Source organism: Harmonia axyridis, chromosome 1 (genome assembly GCF_914767665.1).
Source record: "Harmonia axyridis chromosome 1, icHarAxyr1.1, whole genome shotgun sequence".
In the NCBI taxonomy this organism is placed as follows: domain Eukaryota; kingdom Metazoa; phylum Arthropoda; class Insecta; order Coleoptera; family Coccinellidae; genus Harmonia; species Harmonia axyridis.
The window spans coordinates 9,544,274-9,565,058 of NC_059501.1; the positions used below are offsets into that span (position 1 = coordinate 9,544,274).

The following is a 20,785-nucleotide window of genomic DNA, read 5'->3' on the forward strand; positions in this document are numbered from 1 at the left end:
TCGCAACTGTAATCAACTTCAAAACAAGACACTTAAAATAACTAATTCTATATCATGGAGTGCATGAACTCTAGAATCAGTGCCCAGGGCTCTGTTGTTTAGGTCTCTCCTGACTTCAGTTCAGCGCTTTTCTAATATCTTCTCCTAATTTTATTTCTCTAATTCTGTGGTTATTCCGTTCATTCTTCCACATCTTGTAGAACAAAATCGTGCGAGAATATATCAGAAACGCACAGTTTTCATGGTTATATTTTATTATTCTATGTTGGCACTCCGAACTTTCCGCTACGGCTTTATCTGACAATTCATCAAATTGCCTTAAAGAAATCAGTTCTGCCAACCAACATTTTTCAATGCAAAAATCACTAAATTATATTTATGGAAATATTTCATTAATTTCAATGAAAATGCAATGAATTAGAGAAAATAATGTATAATACTCGTACAGAAGGCTCATTCTACCACTCGTTCATTCCAAAACTCGCCACTTCGTGGCTCGTTTTTGAATTTTGAACTCGTGGAATAATATCAATGCCTTCTGCACTTGTATTATAAATAACTATTCTCATGCCACCGTTCGTGTCCAATACTTAGCTGGCAACAAGGTCGTATTCCCTTAGAAAAGGGCAGATTAATCTACTTGCTGTCCCCCTGCGGCATTTAACTTTACGTTGAAACTTTCGAGTTTCTCGTCTTTCATTATAGTTAACAGGGGCGCTGTGTTACAGAAGAATTAAGCTTCATTCAGTATTTATTTCAGCAAATGCAACACTGTTGCGTTTCTAGAGGAAATGATCTCGAATTATTGTGTTCAACTCACCGATAAAAGAATTCGAGGTCAAAATTCTGTTCGCCTGGCTGCCGAAATAACTCAAGAACCGAATATGATAGAAACTAGAAATTTTCATGTCATATTTAAGGTCCAAATATCTTGTTAACCATTCTCGATAGAACTTATCCTCACTGATAGATCTAAGTTTCAAATATTTGCTTACCAAGTTCATTTAGTCGAATCAAGATGATCATTTTGCGAACTGAGAATTTGGAAATTAACAGTAACACTTTGTTAAATGTATAAGAACCTAGAAAAAACAACATAAACTCTTAAAAGCCTGGAAAAAAAGGCTGAAATGTACATTGTGAAATAAACTTTCAGCTTTTATACTATGACGTAGTTTGGAGTTCACGGGCTTTTAGACTAAGTATAAGATAATATGATAGTTAGCGAAGGTGCCATTTGCCATCCTCTCTTTGTTAGCTCCTTCACTTCAATCATCCACGATAACCTTCCATTCGCATCTTCCAGCTTCCATATCTAGAAGGAACACACGGCCATTCCACATTCCGAGAAGACTGAAACCCTTCAAGATATCACTAGGCAAAAACAAACATCTAATTAAACCCAACGTCGCTGCGACGTCCTCTAGTCTGTCTACTCTGCAGACTTATCCCCCTGGGTCGAGACCTTTTCTCGGAATGTTTTGTGCCAAGGACCTCGCTCACCCTCCCAACCCCGACGCCCTGCCTGATGGAGTCGGTTTCGCTCGTTAAGTCTTGATGTTGACAGCTAAATTAAGAGACAACGGCACGTTGACGCGAATATGGATTAATTCAAACCTGGAATTGAGGAGACAGAAGGAAAGTGACGGTGGGGAATTTGTCGCGGGAGAAGTATTGACGTCTGTGGTCATTCGTGGGATTGCCGACCCGAGGGTTGCCCTTGGAATTAGGTGGTTTGGGTCTTCAATGTCAATGCCTGATGGAACATAATATTCATCCTCTTAAGGTGCTTTAATTGAAGACTGTTTGAGGCAGAGTTGTATAGAACTTCTGCTAGAAAGCAGAATTAAAATACTTACTTCATTATAGAAACTATGTTTGACTCGGAAATATTGTGGTATTTACCTATTAGAATTAGATGAATAATTAAAAGCCTTGTGTTTCACCTAACTCTGAGCTTACGAAGGATCCGAAAGAGTCTTTGGAAAGAAGTAGTGTACTATAAGTTTTTGAAGTCAGTGAACTGAACAGGTGAGGTTTCAGTTCGTCAGAATTTGTGAATGAACAAGGTTGGGAAAAAATATTTTCCTATTCCACTTCATTCAATGTTTCATAGAAAGTGTTACAATGAACCAATCTAAGTCAGATATGCGCCTTTATGTTCCATGAGTTATTGCCAACGAAAATTCATTTTGATAATGCCACTCTCCTAAAAGCCCTTGTCTCTATTGACAAAAAACAAGTACACGTTCACAGACGTCTTTTGCACTCGAATTTGAACCCCCAATTGCCTTGGCCATAGACATAGATTTCACATGGTGCCAGGTCTGGACTATAGAACTTCCTATTTGAACTCCAGGATATTCTGGCGCATCATCAAAGATGTGCACGGCCTGCGTTGTGCTGATCAAACAGTTCCTCTTCAATTCACCAATACTAACCGCTTCAGTTCGATCGCTAGCTTCAAAAGGTCGAGTTTTTCACAATAGAGATCATCAGAATTGAGCGTTCGACCATAGGAGAGCTGCTCATAGTAGAGTATTCCCTCATCTAGCCGTCAATCCTGGAACGTCATGGAACGTTTCGTTGGCTTTCGACCTCAATTTCTGTTGCTTGACATGGTCGTAAATGACCCATGAAAATTGGTAGATTTCGTTGCGACTCAACTGCGATTTGCAGATGGAAATTGGTTTATCGGTTCATGACGTTTTTTGCGTCAGAACTCGAGGCACCCAAATATCGAGCTTTTTTTGATCAAGCCTTCTACAAATGGTTCAAAACGGTTTTTGGTGGATGTTCAGCTCATGGGTGATGCTAGGAATACTCACATATGACAGTCTACCATGATATTCACGTTGATTATATCGACATTTTAGACATTGGGCTTGCCAAAGCGTTGTGCATCATTCATCATCACTACACCAGAACGGAATCTCTCGAACCATTGTTGTGCAACACGAACCGAAAGAATATCGAACCTGTACACAACACAAGTTTTTTGATCGCTTTCGACACGTTTTTCCCTTTCGGGTAGTGTAAAATATAAAATTGACGAATTTCTTCCTTTGAGACCTACATCCACAACGCACAATAGTCCACGACTGAACCGATCAAGAGCAGTATTCCCAAAGAGGCGTAAGAAGTATACAGTCATACCTTTACACTGCCATATAAAAACTTAGTTGAAGAAAAAAGGATATGAAATGCGAAATTTCCTTTCTACTCAACCTGATATTATTAACGAACCAAATCTCGTCATTCGAGAGTCATTGACTCGAACCTTACAGTTTGAGACCACACCTAGCCCAAAATTTCAAAAATAACTACATCAAGATATATGATAGAGCGACATCTTCAGCGAAGGACCGCCCGACTGAATCGCACCGATGAATTGAGATCTCTTTCTGTGGGCTCCCCCATGCCGAAAACGAGATTCCACGGGCCGTCCGAATTCGCAAGATCGCTAGGGAATCCGTCCGAATTCCAACATCGGGTCTCTCACGTTCACGGTTCATTAAACTCGCTCTGAATATGCAGCCAGTCAATAGACTGTGATTTTGACGCGCAAGGAACCGCAAACTCGGGCCCTGATCACATTTCTGGCGATGATTCTATGGCCGTCGATGATGAGGCAGGCTCGTCAAGGTAAGAACGCCCCCGAGCGTCGTTCTAAAAATAGACAGAGATGCGAGGTGTAGTAGTGATTGCTGAAAAGACTGTGATGTAGCGCCGTTTATTGTTGCCTTTTCACGTAATAGGTGTTAGAATGTTGTTCGAGAATAATTTGAAAACCTTAAAATTCAATTTATGAGTCTTGAAGTTCTAGATTAAATTCAACAAAAGAGGCTTCTCGTCAAATAAAACTATTCTCTCTAATTATATGGCGAATGCGTTTAATGTGCCTTACCTTGTGAAATAAAACCGTGCGGAAATATTTCCGTTTCATGGTTATATTTCATCATTTTATGTTGGTAAAGTTCTTCCAATCGTACTTAAACTACCCCGTAAAAACGCTTGTCCAAAGGTGGAATTATATCTCACCTAGTACTTCTCGTCTTCCACTCCAAATCTTTTCTTCGGTGTTATAAGGATGCAAAATAATTTTCTCTCGGATGTATCATTACCGACTTTGAAAGTAACTAGAGGAATAGATTTGATGGAAAAATATTTATCTTCAGTTTTTTCAACATGTGCCACAATATTTTATCAAACGTCATCGTCGAAATCATTAAAAACCTCCACATTTTCTCGATGGCTGTAAAATTCTTCGTCGGTGTTTGATTCAATTTTCCTAAACGGCTTTTAACAACTCCCACCAATAACAGTGACCAAAATGCCACGCTTCAGCACGTGTACTATTTATAGCAATAAAAGTGACCAAATCGAACTAAAACCGAGTGAAAATGCTAATTACATTAATCTCCTATAGACCGCATTAGTCAACGCCAATCGTAAGAAAGATAATCTGAATTATCTACATCTATTATCTTATAGATGCGCTAAGTTGCAGCGAATGAAAGTAAGCAAATAGGGATTCGGCCGCAACGTAGACTATTTTAGCCAATAGAAACGACCATGTTGGTAGTTGGAACTCTCTTGTTATGGATTAATCTATTATCTGTCAAATTTGTTAGACAGAAAACCAACATTTTTTCAACATTGTTTTATAAATATCTATTCCATAATTATTCTGAGATTTTCAATCTCCCCCATAACGCCTTTTCACAACTCCGACCTGCAAACACAAACAACGCGAAACTGAACCGGATATCACTTCCGCATCATCGGAAAATTAAATTTCTCTCCCGCCACGTTCCAATCTAACAGCTTTAAAAAAGATATCCCGGCACGCCGAAGACAGATCCAACATCTCGGCAAATGAGACATAATCCGGGGATTATCCGGACCCGGAAAAACTTTTCATCCTATCGGAAAATCGCTAATATGACAGGTTATGAACGAAACAATGGAAAAAGTCGGGAAGGACGTCGACGCGTCCTCGGGGGAGCGACGCCGGGAGATTGTTTTGCTTAATTGGAAATATGGCGGTTTCTCCTTGTCGTTTCAACTCGTCGGAGTTATCCAATCTACCGTCGGTTGTGTGTCTATCGAAGGCGATTCGATTTTTCCAATTATACGTCAGGTTTTCCGGTAGATGGGAGGGGGGGAGATGATATCATCGGGGACGAAATTGAAATTTTTAACCTTGATTGGCGAAATTATAAATGAGGAAATTGATTCTGGCTGTTTTTTATTAGAGACGAACGAAACGGAGGGTTGCTGCGATTATTTTTGATGGTTGAGATAGAATTTCAATTGACGGTTTCACGTCTGCTTTGACATAGAAAAGAATTTGTATTAAAGAATCGCAATCAACTTCATTTTATTGATACATTGTGCTTAATATAATGAAATTGCATTCCTAAACATTCCCCCTATTCATTAATATTATGAAAATCTGTTCATCAACGTCAGGATTCTGAAAATGAAGTTTAGTATTCGTTTTCATTGTAAAAAAAATGGTTGAAAGAAAGAGTATCAAAATTTCTATCATTAAAGAAAAATGCTCTAGATGGTCCCGTTTAGGTTGTGATTTTGTATACCTACATACCTGGATTCTTAGCGGAAGGGCTTTATAAAGGGTGTTTTTTTTAGAACTATAGAACTTTAAATTGCAATAAAACAACGATGGATTATTCGATTGACATTAATTTTATTCATCCGCAAGATAATCTTGTGGCATTACATTTTAAATATGATTTCTGGTATATGACCGCCACGGCTGGCTCGGATGTAGTCCAATCTGGACGTCCAATTTTCGATGACTTTTTCCGTATATGTGTGGCCGTATATCAACAATAACACGGCGAATGTTGTCTTCCAAATGTTCAAGGGTTTGTGGCTTATCCGCATAGACCAATGACTTTACATAGCCCCACAGACAGTGCGGTCACCAAACGTGTCTTTCAACAAATCGATTGTGGCACGAGCTGTGTGACATGTTGCGTCGTCTTGTTGGAACCACAGCTCCTGAACATCATGGTTGTTTAATTCAGGAATGAAAAAGTTAGTAATCATGGCTCTATACCGATCACCATTGAGTGTTACGTTCTGACCAGTATCGTTTTTGAAGAAGTACGGACCAATGATTCCACCAGCCCATAAAGCGCACCAAACAAACAGTTTTTCTGGATGTAACGGTGTTTCGACATACACTTGAGGATTAGCTTCACTCCAAATGCGGCAGTTTTGTTTGTTGACGTAGCCATTCAACCAGAAGTGCGCTTCATCGCTAAACAAAATAAAATGGACGTAGTGCGCGATACGTATTCCGCACAGAACCATTATTTTCGAAATAAATTTGCACTATTTACAAGCGTTGTTCAGGCTCGAGTCTATTCATGATGAATTCCCAAACCAAACTGAGAATAAATCACTTGACGGCTGTTAAATCGGTCGCCATCTTGAACAGTAATGCCAACTTAAAGTTATATAACTCGAAAAAAAAACACCCGTTATAAGATACAAAATACAACTGATCGAATAATGAACCAAACTTTGCAATAGTGAATATTACATTGGTTTACATGTCATTGTTTTAATTGAAGTTGGTTTTTGATGCAATGAAAAAAATCATCAATATGAACAACAACTTTTCATTGTATTAATGTTTCTGTTCATTTGAAAATCATTGCTGAATTCATGGATAGAATGAATTTTATCATCGACTTTATGGTTCAATGTGGTCACTCTTAGATGAAACGAGAGAATCTCGGTTTAATATTTCTGAAAATAACACACCTATGAACGTTCTTCTCCCACTGAAATTTTTGTAGAATCACTCACGATTCAAATACCTCCACCAAATTTGGAGTAGAACACGAGCTAGTCACGAGATTTGCCATAGTCTTAGAATGATGGTGCGTTTTCATGTCCCTATCAATAGACAGACTGGCAAACATAAAGCAATAATTGATATTGATCAAAAGCAAAATAACTTTATTTCGGCAAAAGGATACCGCACACTTCACAACGGAAAGTGGTCTCCTATCAAATTGGCTGAATTTTTTGAATGTTATAGTTCAAGGCATTCCGAACAACTGAGTGGAGAAGTCTGTGACTTCCGGAAAACATAGACAGAAACTAAAAGGCGATGTATCGATAACTAAATTTGTTGGTGCAGAAATGTAGACACTAAGTTTTTGACAGTAACAAAAATTGAATAATCCATTCCCAAATATCTACCGAATTCCACACCATTCCACCTATATAGCACATGAAATTGAATGGCGATATAAATCGAATAAACCCAAAAAAAACCACCCGACAAAAACAACCTCGCGCGTAAATGCGATTCTGACGTTCGAACTAACTCCCGCCCGGTTGACGCGGGCGGTCCTTCTTGCCAACCGGCAATTCCTCCTCGCTCGGCAAGGCGCTACATTCCTCCGGATATAAAAAAAATAAAACGAATCGCCTCCTCGTCCCATTCAGCTCGGCGCGCTTTAATGGCCCGAAGGTGGAATTGCATCCAGGAATTAATCCAGCTGAAATTCCCCGCATAAAGCTGAAGATGTTATGACGCCCGGGCGGGTTAATATGAAACATACACGGGCGGCACGGCGAGGAGTTGTAAAGTTCATTTCTATTGCGGCACACAGATGTTCTTTTATTGTTCTTTCGGGTATCATCCCCGAAAGGTTAATGAAATTTTTTCGTCGATTTCTCACCGTGCCCCGGCCGTTTATTACGCGAGGGGGGGCCGAAACGATGCATTATTAGCGTCGGCTGTTGAAGACGTTCGAGGAAACATTGCGATTAAATTCAGTCGGAATTTGACGTTCATTGGGCTGGATATTTTTCACCTCAGCAATTTCGCCGAGTTTATCCGAGAGAAGTGATGGTGTACTCGAGTTTAAGTATTTTTTTTTGTCGGTATTTCATTATGCTGCGTGGCACGGGCGAGGGAATGCCAATAATGGGGCTCGGAATTATAAAGAAATTCCAGGTAGCCAGGATATTTGGTGCGGGTTTTCCTGTACAGATTTTCGTGGATATTTTTCAATTAAGCGTTGACGAAAGAATTCCATCCAGGTGATTAAACTTCGGGAAATGAGAGATTTTGTTTCTTGATTCGGGATAATATTTTCCTAGAAATGAAAAATACCAAATCAATAAAACTCGGCATGGTGCATTTACACCAAGGATCGATGTTAATCTACGAAATGAATGACCGCCAAGAAATATAGTCACTATGAAAAAAATCTTGACACAAAAATATATCATGATTATCAATATAACAATTAATTCAATAAAGACCGAACGATAGGATAGAACCCGTAGAAATTAGAATATTCCTTTCGCAACCTCAGAATATTTCCATCCCTCGTGTTTGTTAGATCACCTCCTGCAACTTGGTACTAATAAAGAAGCCCAGTTTTTGGGCTACATAGTGCTCAGTTTGTAGTTCTAGAATATAACCCAATAACCCATTTGATTTCAGGTGGAATATTTTGAAACTCCAGATCTAATCAACTCGATACATCTATTTATCTTCATTCCGATGCTTAATAACAATTAATAATTAGGTATTAATAATCATTTCGGATCACAGATTATTCTCTATACTGGTGGAAGTATTTTAGAATATTGATTACATAACAAATGATGTAATAAAATACAGTTGAAATGCATACGACACGAGGTGTACAGAATAATAATTCTATATCCAGTGTATTTGTATACATTATGGGAAAATCATTATATTCATTCGGCACCAGAGTGAATCTGATTATATACTATCACAGATAAACAAATTGAAAATATACCAATACAAAACTCAAGCTCGTGGCCGCCGCCAGACATTTTATCGCCCCGGCAAAATAAAGTTTCGCTGCTCTGCTTTGCCTTTTTATATAAATTTCTTTCAAATGGGCATCTGCTATTCCTTTCATGCATCTTTTCAATATCATATGAAATCGTATTTTTTGCCTAAAATCACCGTGTCAAATTTATCAAACGATGTTTTGTCGTGATCAAAACACGTCCTGCATTGTTTAAAATTTTAAAAGAACGACACTCTGTTTATAATGCTATAATAAAAAGACAACATAGTTCTTAAAGGTGCAAAAAATCTTATTTTATCAACTGACTTTTCGCCTCTACAATTCAGCGCCCCGGCGGAAAGTCCGGTATGCTGCTCCTGGCGACGGCTGTGCTCGAGCTTCTTAATGTACTTTTTAAGTTGGTTTGGGATGCAGGCTGGTAATATTCCAATAATAACAGAAAATGTGGTTCGATGGGTTGTGCAAAGTAGGTCAAAATTATAACTTTGGCATAATTGGTTCCTTGAACCCACCAGCTTCATCGTCTCAATCGTACATAGAACTATCTCGATCCAAGAAAAGGTTCAATCAAATTCCACAAACAAATATTGACAAAATCCTGAAGGAGTCCAGGAAATAATACAAAGAAGCATATTAAAAAAAACCCTGTGAAACAAAAACAGAAATGAGGAATACATCACATACAAATGTTGGACACTGAAACTTCATTCTCAGAATCATATGAAAGTAAATAACTTATGCGGTAATATCACATCAAATTTGAAAATAGAAAAAAAAATAAACATGTAGGAATTCTAAGTCAATCATCTGTACATTTTTCAATAAATAAATAGTCTTCGAAAACGATAAATGATGAATGAGAAATAAATTGTGCGTCACTCAAAAATGTATATCAAGTCAAAATATTAAATGAAATTAGGAATAAATCTTCGAAATTAAAATTACAAAATGGTGGACGCATTCTGAAAAAAATCCGAAATATTAAATTCTCATGTTATCAAAAGTATTATAAAACAATACAAATGCAGTTCAAGAAAATAAAACATATATTTATAAAGGTTTCAAATCTTTTAATTCGCAAGAAAATCGATATTATAAAAGAAATTAGAACCTTAGATTGATGGAATCAGCAACGGAAAAAAATAAATTACCTCCGACTTATACGGACGTACATATGGCAGCATTTTGACTCACAGATTTTAACAAATTTTCATCTTGATGAAATGAGAAAACAGCGAATATAAAGCTCATATTTTAAATTTAGATTCTCTATCTTTTACAGTAGTCGCGAAGAAACTATGAACAAGTACAACAAATAGGTACATCCAATATCTCCCACCTACACTTAATTATCTCTAGCACACCCCAATCCTCCTCCTATTTCCTCCAGACAACCATGTAATTCTCATCGAAAACAACCCCTTCCTCCCACACTACCCAACTACATCTTCGCCTGCCACTGACACCACCCATCACCTACCATAGAGCTCCAACTCCGCGTATTAATCGACTGATCAACGCCAAGTCTAAAACACTCACCCTTTCGCGTCTCTTCCGGAACCAACACCCCCCCTCCAACCCCTGTAATTATAGAAAACTCACAAACACCCGTTCCTTCCAGGTGAACGGAGATGACGACTGGGATTACGAAGAGATCGTCCTGGAGCGTGGCACCTCCGGCCTCGGCTTCAGCATCGCCGGGGGCACGGACAACCCCCACATCGGCGACGACACCGCCATCTACATCACCAAGTTGATACCGGGTGGTGCAGCGTCGGCCGACGGCAGGCTGATGGTGAACGACTCCATCCTGTCTGTTAATGAGGTTCCTGTGGTGGACGTGCCGCATGCTGTTGCTGTTGACGCTCTGAAGAAGGCTGGGAACACTGTCAAACTAGTAAGTTTTAGGTTAGGTTTATTTTAGGTTAGGTTTTTATGGGTAAAATGCGACTTTAGGCTCTACGTAAATGAGGTACTTTGAAATGTTCTTAACTTGTTGATTTTCAAATTGCTTATTCGTCTGGAATGAAATGTTGCCTTTAGATATGAAGGTCTGTAACCTAAAGCAAAATTTCATGTTGGTCTCTACTCGAGACTTATAGAAAATTTCAGATGAATATCGAAAAAGCACCCAAAATTTCCATGAACACATATCGGATGGAGCTTTGTGACAAAATTCAAGCTGTCCACATCATCAGAATGGTGTAGAAAAATATTAGAAAAAAAACATGCAATATTACTATGATCACAAATTCGATCGAATTAAAAGTTTGCTTTTGTAGGGTTAACAAATTTGTTGTTCCGAAAAGGAACGTAAATAGAACACAATTTCATTCAGAATATCGATCAAATTTTCATTTCAGTATAATGCTTGAAGCTTGTCATTATGTGTGGAATACAACATATTTAAATTTTCTCCTCGCGATCTTCTGGAAGACTGCAGGACTCAATCCTTGTGGGGTAATTTCGGATGACTCGTCGGTACATTTCGGGTAATACCTCATCAATAACTTGACAGATATTGGTATTCGAATTTCAAATATTTGATAATTGAGGATTTTCGAAATAAACACGATTCATCGCATAAATACAGAAAAAATCCAAAGGCGATAAATCACAAAATCTTGGTGGCCAATGAACATGAATGCAGTTGTCTTTGATATATGTCATTGAAGCAGAGCTGTGAAATCTGGACCACCATTGGGATAACCTAGTGTTATATAGGTCAACAATTTCAAGCGTCAAGACATTATGACGCAATCTGTTCAGGGGAAAACCCCCGCCCAAAAATACACAAAACCTGGGTGATCCATTTCGTGTACTCCCTTTAAAAAGCAAATGGTTAAAATGCCTATTATGAAATTATAGCTTCTCTGTTTCCATGTTGAAAGTTTGTTCTGTATAATGTTGATTATCTTGACAGTCGCATCAACTTGAAGGTCTCATTACTACGTTCTTCTCATCTCTGTGTTTTACAAACTTACATGAGACTCCGAGACGTTATAATGCCATTAGGGCATCTAATGAAAACTACGTGACTCTAAACTTTCACTCCAGTGAAGTAAATTTGTTTGTTGGTATGTTGTTAGATTAATTACTTGCATGGGATGTTACGTCTTCAGACAAAAGAAGAAGTGTCTTCTCAGAACATCAAGTCGGTCCTTTGGAGATTAAAGTTTGTACGGAATTACGATTTCATAGAAGTCAGATATAACTTCAGGAAAATATATTAACGACTTATAAAATGAAAAAAATCAATCTCTTAGGAAAAGTACCCGAGGCTATCATGTGCTGGCTGATATTTCTAGTAAATAAACTTCTATAGCTTCTTAAAAGAAGGAGGTTGTAAGGCTCATATATTCAGAAGACTCACCTTCCCATATGGTGTGGGAAAATCTGCTATTTTTGTCCGCGTGTACGTATTGAAAAATTTAATAAAATTCGTCATTTCTTTATTCACCGAACGACCAATAAACGCCAATGAAGATATCATGTTTGCAATATGGAAGTAATTTTCTGTTGCTGAGGGATACTTGGATGAATCTACAAATCAAAAAAAATAAACGTCAAATAAAATTATAAGTTTGAACACTCCGTTCTCTTAGAACCGTTTCATACGTGACACCCCGTATGTCCCAAATTTGCCCTTAACTCCGTCTTGTGATCTTCATACTTGTAAATATATTTCCATATCTCTCCTCAGTCAACCCCAAACTCTTCAACATAAGGAATAAACTTCCCAGCATTCGTCGAATTCGAATATTCTTCAGACATCCCTATTAACCAACTGCAGTTCTCATCTCAAACGAAAACTTCTGCGAAGATATAATTCACAAACAGCCAACTACATTACTTGCAACACAAACTCTGTTATACCGGCAGATAATGGCCATTTCCTATTTTTTTTTTCTTCCAGCGGGATAAAACATTAATGGTGTCAGAAAGTTGTTTGTAGGAACAACGAAGTTTTGAACTAGTTGCAAATAACAGAATGCTTCTGTTGGCCGACTAGATTAGTTCGGTTAGAGTCAGGCGTTAATGTTCTTTCGGCGAAGCCTATCTGGAAATGGTTATTGCTATAGTTTGTTTCTGTCGGAAGTTATTATTTCTTGTTTTATTATGCGCAGCCGGAGAAATGTTGAAACGTTAACCGTTTTATTCTAGAAGCATAGACGTCAATTTATTGTTATCAGGGTAATTTCAAGAAGAAATATATTTCTACTTAAACATCATACAATGTCGACTTTTTTTTACTTCAGTAGCGTTTGATTTCACAGACTTCACTTTCATCTCCGACCGACAGTGTACTGAAGGAACTTTCTTCTACGAGCGTGCAGAAAATAGAACTTTTCCGCATTCATTTGCAAGTACTTATCCGCAGGGCTTGCGAAAGAGTAAATCTACTCATCTTATTGGTATTAATAGGTTATTTTCTTAATTAAGTGAATCTTCATTGAGTCAAATGAAAAAATATTGCTGTTTGCGTTAAATCTAATACCAACAAGCTACATCGAACAACTACCATTATAAGCTTCACATCGTTCGTAAAACTGTATTTGCATTAACAGTAGCACTTTGCGTACTTGTTATGAAAATAACTGTTATCTACAATCACCTAATGATTATGATTTGACACTCATCTGAATGTCATAATAACTCTTATTACAACATCAGTGTGGTATCGATATCTGATAAAATCAAACTCATAGCAGACAATTTGAAGTTAAAAACGTTCTGAATACGATTATATGAATACTAATTTATTGTAAACATCACCAACAAAATCTTAACAGTATGAGAAATTAATGGCAGATGATTTACTACATATGTTTCGAGTGTAAATGTACTTTGTGAATGATATTGGGTTCATATCTTCTGATTTTTATTAAATATTCTCCACTGCCAGCTAGACATTTTTGGTTGTACCTAAAATTGTATGAACTGTTCTTTTTTCATTCTTCTGAGATTTATTTTTCACGAAATTGGAAATAATATACAATGTATCGTTCTCTCTATGAGATGGCATATCTTCGCTTCAACTCACTTCAAAATATTATGCAATTTTCCGGAGTAATATCTTAAGGGCGAAAAAGGGAGAAAACGCGTTGCTAAGTAAAATTTTAACAAAAATCATGAGTGCTGGTGACAGGTGCTATTATACAGTTTTCCCATCTAGAACCCATTTTTAATTCAAAATTGAGCTTTTGTGATTATTGTAAATAGAGGTGGAAATTAAGACGAGGAAAATAGATGAACTCTGGAATGAATTCAGTGAAAATTCCACGTATACCCGTTACCAATGTGAATACACTCTAAATGTTTGAATGAATGTTACTCAAATAATAAATTCTTCGTGAGCTTTATGATTTTTCTAATAGTCAACTCCGAATGTATGCAAAGTTGATAATTCCCGAGTTAATTTTCCTATAAGCATAAATGGTAACAGAGAGGTCGCTGGTTTGAATCTACAAGACATCTTTTTTGTAGTTTCAGAGCGTTCCTTCTCTTCCAGCCCTATTTTCCAGAAAAAATGGAAAAATTGAGTAGGACGTCAAGGGCTATAAAATCGTTGATCGAGTTAAAAGGCCCTACGGTCCCTTTTCAATTAACTAATTAAAAATTTTCGCACTATGTATTCCGTAATGAGCCATTCAGGCCTCACGCCGTGAATTTCGTTTTTCAATCGTCTTTTATCGGAGAATAATAACCGGTTAATGAACTTCGAGGTGTATTCATGCATGAAAAGTGTATACTTCCAGAGACGGGAAAATTTCCCTCCAGGTTTCTGAACGAAATGGGGCATTAAAGTCTGGCGTAAACTGAGAAAACAGGTGATTGATTTTTATATTGGGTTATAAATTGGAATTTCGTGTTGTAACTCAATTAGCATCGATACCAGGGTTTTGTTTATTATTTTGCATTTACGTTAGTCGGAAAATTCTTATGGAAAACGTTTCTTATTTTTCCTGCACATTCATATTTAATGCGTAACTTCTTTTTACCTATACCGGTCAAGGAACAATCGACAATGGACCCTTTGAAATGATTAGAGGGATTATCGGATTTCTACGTTAGCAAAGCTGTTCCTTAAACTTAAGTGGAGTTTGAAGGTCATCTGTATTTTGTCAAATTCATTTTGCGAATTCTAGAATATCAAACAAAACACTTTCTCATAATTTCTGCCTAAACTTTGTTTTCTTGTGCCAGGCTTGGAGTGTTGTGTGGAAGAAATAAATTCAAGAACAACGTTACGAATTCATGTGAAGCTCGAGGTTTCAACCTTTAGGGTTCATTTTAAGAACACCTTTGAAACAGCTAATGCTATCAGGAAAATGCTATTGAAACGAGCAGTGGCCTACCTAATGTTATAGATCATAAGGAATGTGTACCATTCAGAAGGTTCAATGGTGTTGTTGGACGTTGTGTCCAAGCTAAGCAATTTGGTACAACACAGGGACGTTGGCCGAAGAAGTCAGCTGAATTTTTACTTCAGTTGCTGAGGAATGCCGGAAGTAATGCTGATTACAGTGATCCAGAACCAGAAAAGAGTAATAAATGTTATTTTCCATTTTATTTATTTGAAGTTAACGACTCATTTCGAAGAAAAATCTGAAACTGAAAGCTTGGAAACAACCATAAAATTTATAAATTGCAAAAGTAATCACCAAGTGGTCAATGATTACGTCTACACCACACTCACATAGTGGGCTTTCAATAAAATGCCATTTGCAAAGCATACTATTGCAACGACCATGACCAGTCCTAAGTTGATTTAAAATACATCAAATTTTACTAGGGAGATTGAAACCTAAAATTTTCTCTGAAGGATCAACGATTAGACTTCTGTTGAAGACATTACAAGAACTCCAAATTTCCTTGACACTTTAATTACATTGAAGGAAAGTATTTATACATAAAGATTCGCGTGACTTCAATCTGGTAGTTCTATAGCGGGGAGGTTAGATACAATTGGAAATAAGTTCGGGTAGAAATGAAATTTTTCCCAATCTCTCTTTATACGAATATGAAGCGGAAGTATATGTGATAGCATTGGTAACCAATGTGAAGCTAGTGTAGATCTAATAGTTCCAATGACAATTCTCATAAAAACGTTAAGCTGTGCATCTATTTCATGAACATGAGCTCTATTGAACCAAACAGTAATCAGCAGCAGAAAAACACAAGGCCAAAGCTGCCGTACGAAGGGTGCTGGCATGAACACCCCATGAGGAAGCTGCTAATTTTTGAAGAATATTATTCCCCGACTTCGATCTCAAACGTCCTCGAATTCAAAGAACAAAATTCTCCCTCGCCAAGATAATGCTTCTTGTCACAAGTCAAATTGAACGAATTGCGCTTCCAACTACTTGACCACCCAGCGTATTCTCCAGATCTAACCCTCAAGGATTACTGGCTCCTTGATCTCAGAAGAATTCTCCTGGGAAAAAAAAAATTGGTGCTAAGGAAGAAGTGATTTCGACGTTAAAGTATATATCGAAAACTATGGCGATAGTAGAATATCGAAAAAGAAATACTCACCAAATATTGTAATTACAAGACGGAGTTGAAATTTTGAGTATGCTGTTGTTTGCAAGTTAGTTCACATCAAACTTCTCACGTTTGAGAACTCACCCGAACTCACCCTGTATACACGCAAATCTGACAAACGCCAGCCGAATTCAAACGTGACGTTTCAACGTTTCGTGTCTAAACATCCACGTCTTCCATCTTGTCACGCCGCGTGACTGTTTTATGTTTCTCGGTGACGTACAGTTCCATGCAACACATGGAGTGCCGCATTATGCTCTTCCCCCGTGCCAGGGGGCAGCAAGGGGGGGCGGTTGGTTGACGGCACCGGGGGATCCTGCAAATGAAATTCCATCCAGTTCTGTCGCAGTGACTGTCGGGCGAATTATGAACGGCGTAAAAGAAGTGCTACTCTGAGAGCGAGAGCGGTTTTCTTTTTCGTGGCGTGTTCCGTTGATTAAAAATTTTTCGAAAGCTCTATTGATCTGCCGGACGGATCTGTAGACTTGGCATCGGCGTTTTTGCGTTATCTCATTTTTTCGGCAGAATTTTAATGAATTTAGGTTATGCGAACTAGATTAGCTGTTTGCCACTATGATGAAGAAGTGGTTAAAGAGATAGATACTAACAAAGTACAAAAGAAGTCTACCGATGACCAATAGACCTTACCATTGAAGAAGTGTCTCTTGGGTTTGAATAACAATCACGTTACTATACTTTTTCTCATACATACATCCACCGCATTTGACCTTTCCACCATTACCTACTCTTCAGCAATAACCAATAGAGATTGTTCTTTTGCTGCTAATATCCTCTATGTTGATCACTGCCTAGGGTCATGTCATTGAATTTATTCTACCATCTTTATGAACTAATAATGATAACTAAAGAAGATTCTTCAGGATTCATGTGTTTATTATCGAACATTGTTTTCATTGTTTCCTGAAGAATTTGAGTTTGGGTTTCTGAAAGAAGGCTTATGAATGTTTTACAAATAAAAATGCCACCACCAGCTTGATTTCAGTTCATTTTTTCCTACACTTCTTTTGGTTCATAATACAACAATAAAGCTTTAGAATCGTTACAAAATGAAATCATCCATAAAATTTCCATATTTCACTTTTTGGAATGTATAGAGCTTTTCTTTGAAAATGAAAGAACTATTGCCTTCAAATTGTTACAAAAATCGGTCGCTTCTAGCTTGGGAAAGAGATTAATGAATTTTTGAAGACAACCTCTAGTAAATAAACTAAAAAATATATTTCAGAAAATTATTAACACATAATCCTGAAATTGAAAGAATAAATTGGCTGTGATGGTACTGTATATGTATAGGGATTCATGGCTTGTCTTTATATTCAATCTACTCGGCTTGAGATTGACTTGATATCAACTTAAGTTCAAGTCATGTAGTAGTTTTTCAATGTCAAGTCAAGTATTTATTTATCAAGTACTTGACTCAACATTAAAAAACTCCTACTTGACTTGAACTTAAGTTGATTTCAAGTCACTTGAACTTGAGTTGATTTCAAGTTAAGCTCAAGCCAAGTAGCTTGAATATCAAGTCAAACCATGAAACTCTAACTATATGCAATAAGATATATGCTAAGATCCACAATCGATTCAAGGACCTTTAAGATAGAATTTGTGAACTTATTGAACATACAGTCGCAAATTTTCAAATTGATCATAGAAAATTTCATGAAAAAGATATGGTACTTCAACTGTAGCCGTGTCTGCCATTTGGCTGATATCATTTTTCATCATTAATGTCATATATTTCTCTTCACAACGAAATAAACATTCATTGTTTTCTTTAGAAATATACTCGCTTTTTTATATCAAAATCTTCAACTTCTTATTAGAGAACCCTTTACAATCTGCGTTTCATGTGTAATTTCCATGACATTTTCCAATAAATCAAACTTACGATTCTTTAAAATGTAAATTCTCGTAGTGCCTCTTCTCTCTCCATGTTTTTATCCAAACATTTCAACAAATTTTCACTATATGCATGTAAGCCCTTCAGTCAACCCTGCATTGTTGTCATTTCTTATCAGAGTTATCGAACCAGACGCGTATACCTAAAAGAGAGATAGCCAATCGTGTGGAAAACGCCAGTGTTGCGTGTTTCGGAGGTTTGTTTTCCTTTTTTGGATGTTGACGTGATTTACCGTTTGTGCCCAATAAGCAGATAAGTTGGAAAGATTGATTGATATATTTGCTCTAAAATGCGTATATCGAATGGTGGAAGATGAAACATTGGTGTTATTCCGATTATTCCGGGTGGAAATATACAGAGTGTCCTAATTTATTATTCACTAAGCTATAGATAGTATTTGTGCGTCTTTATGGCTGCAGTTTGTACAAAAAATCATTTCAACGTTTCCAAGTATGTCTAGACCTCTTTCGCAACTTGGGATCGAGCATTGTCATGATGTAAAATCACTTTATCATGTCTCTAGTTGTATTACGGCCGTTTTGTCTTTCGGCTCATACGCATTGATTACGTTCGACAACGATCACCTGTGATTGTCCTAGTCGGTTTCAACAACTCATAATACCCTTCGTCGCGCTTGTCCCACCAAATTTTGAGCATGACCTTGCAGCCGTGAATATTCGGTTTGATCGTCCCTATGATTTTCTGCGCTTGGGATTTTTCGTCTCCAGTCACAATGAAATGCAGAAATGCCTTCCGTCTTTGCCTTGCAAGCAGCTTTTCACAAGCAAACAAACGTCGTTCGACATCTCTCGGCTTCAACTCGTACGACAATTCTTGTTGCTTTCGACACGAGTCTTGATCAAGTAATGCCTCCAATTCTGCATCTTCGAAAGCGTTCCCTCTTCCACCGCTGGTCTTCGATGTCAAAATCACCGTTCTCAAAGCGTTGAATTCGAAGCCTCAGCCGCAGATTTCTTCATATTAGAGCAGAAAATTGAAACGCCTCACAAATAACGAGTATTTGGCTCGTAAGCTGACATGTTTAATCGAGAATAACTTCATGATGCAGACAAATCGACTTATATTTCGATAGGGTTCTGTTTACAAATGCCTAAGCTCATTAAATGACATCTACTGCTGCTGCAGCCATCTATTACAAAACGGCAGAAGCAAAGTAGTACACCTAATATGAGAAATAATGAACTAATTCATATGATAATAATAATATCAGTAAAATTCGTTTTCCTACAACTGCCATGAAAAGTAGCGTATTCTTCATAGCTTACTCAATTTCAAAACTATATATTGGTCAAACTGTGGGATATCGGATATATTATGATAGTTCTCACGGCACTTTGCCTACACCTCGCTTGGTAGACCAATGAAATTGGGCTTTTGAGTTGTTTCTATGGAAACGCAATAAATTAGCACATACTGTCAACGAAGGCCATTTTGGTTTGAATCAAGTCCATTAGTTGAATTATTGAAATTTGTGCAATTGTAGGAAAAGTAAAGTGTGCAACATGTGGAAAACGTCCTTTTCTCGCTCGTGTGTTTGCGGCACTCGCCTTTCAAGCTCGTGCCACAAACTTCCACACTCGCAAGAAGAGTTGGACTTTCCCCACTTGTTGCACAATATACTATTTTCCTATCAATTTTAGTCAGCACGAAAAAAACAATTTTAGAAATATTTTTCAATTGAAGTTTGAGGAGAAACTGAAGTGTTATTTGAATCATTGATTAGAATTAACCATAGTACAAAGGTAATGAAGCATTATTCTCTTCTTTCTACATGTAACAGTACACTCGACGAAACATTATTCTCAAATGGCGGCCCAATCCTCACAACACGGTTTACTCTTCATCCCCAAACACACCCTTCAAGAATTCCAACGATACACAACATCTCCGCGACGACAATTACTACAAGACAAGACGCGTAATCTCCATCTACTTAGCGAGCAATAAAAATGGCTACACGAGATTCGCAGGGTATAAACACGATGTGCCCTCCGGCGGCCAAATATTTGTACGAGACAAAGCGTGTTAATCCCGACGCCTTCCAGATATTTAGAGAAACCCTACAGCATCTGGCGTGTTCTCTCCCTTATTCGTGCCGATTGAACGAGGTGTTTTCCGGCCTTTAGCTACACTTTGTGTGCGTCCGGGATGATACTGTCTAGCTCTAGGGTGAACGGGGCTTTGATAGACGTTATGGAGTCTCAGATAGGTTGATTGCTTCGGGTATCGAATATTGGCTAATTGATAGAGCAGGAAGATGAAATGATATAGTAACTCGAGTGGTTCTGCCTCCAGCATAACGATAACTATATTTTCGATTGTAAGCATCAATTTTGGTAATTGCTGCAATAAACATCACTACGTTCAACACCTTAAATCTTCACGTCATTATGTCTTCATTTGGATCTCCCTGCCTTTGTTGAATCATCTGCAAAATAAAAAATTTCAA

At 37.6% G+C, this 20,785-nt stretch overlaps 1 protein-coding gene across 12 annotated transcripts in view; it reads left to right on the top strand.

Moving 5' to 3' along the window:
- Positions 1-20,785, top strand: part of LOC123688953 (disks large 1 tumor suppressor protein) — a 742,726-nt gene that overhangs the window by 588,410 nt on the left and 133,531 nt on the right. For all 12 annotated transcript variants that reach the window (XM_045627719.1, XM_045627722.1, XM_045627715.1 and 9 more), the window contains one exon: positions 10,468-10,743. In XM_045627719.1, coding sequence (XP_045483675.1) covers positions 10,468-10,743 — 276 coding nt within the window. The remainder of the gene's footprint in view (positions 1-10,467; positions 10,744-20,785) is intronic.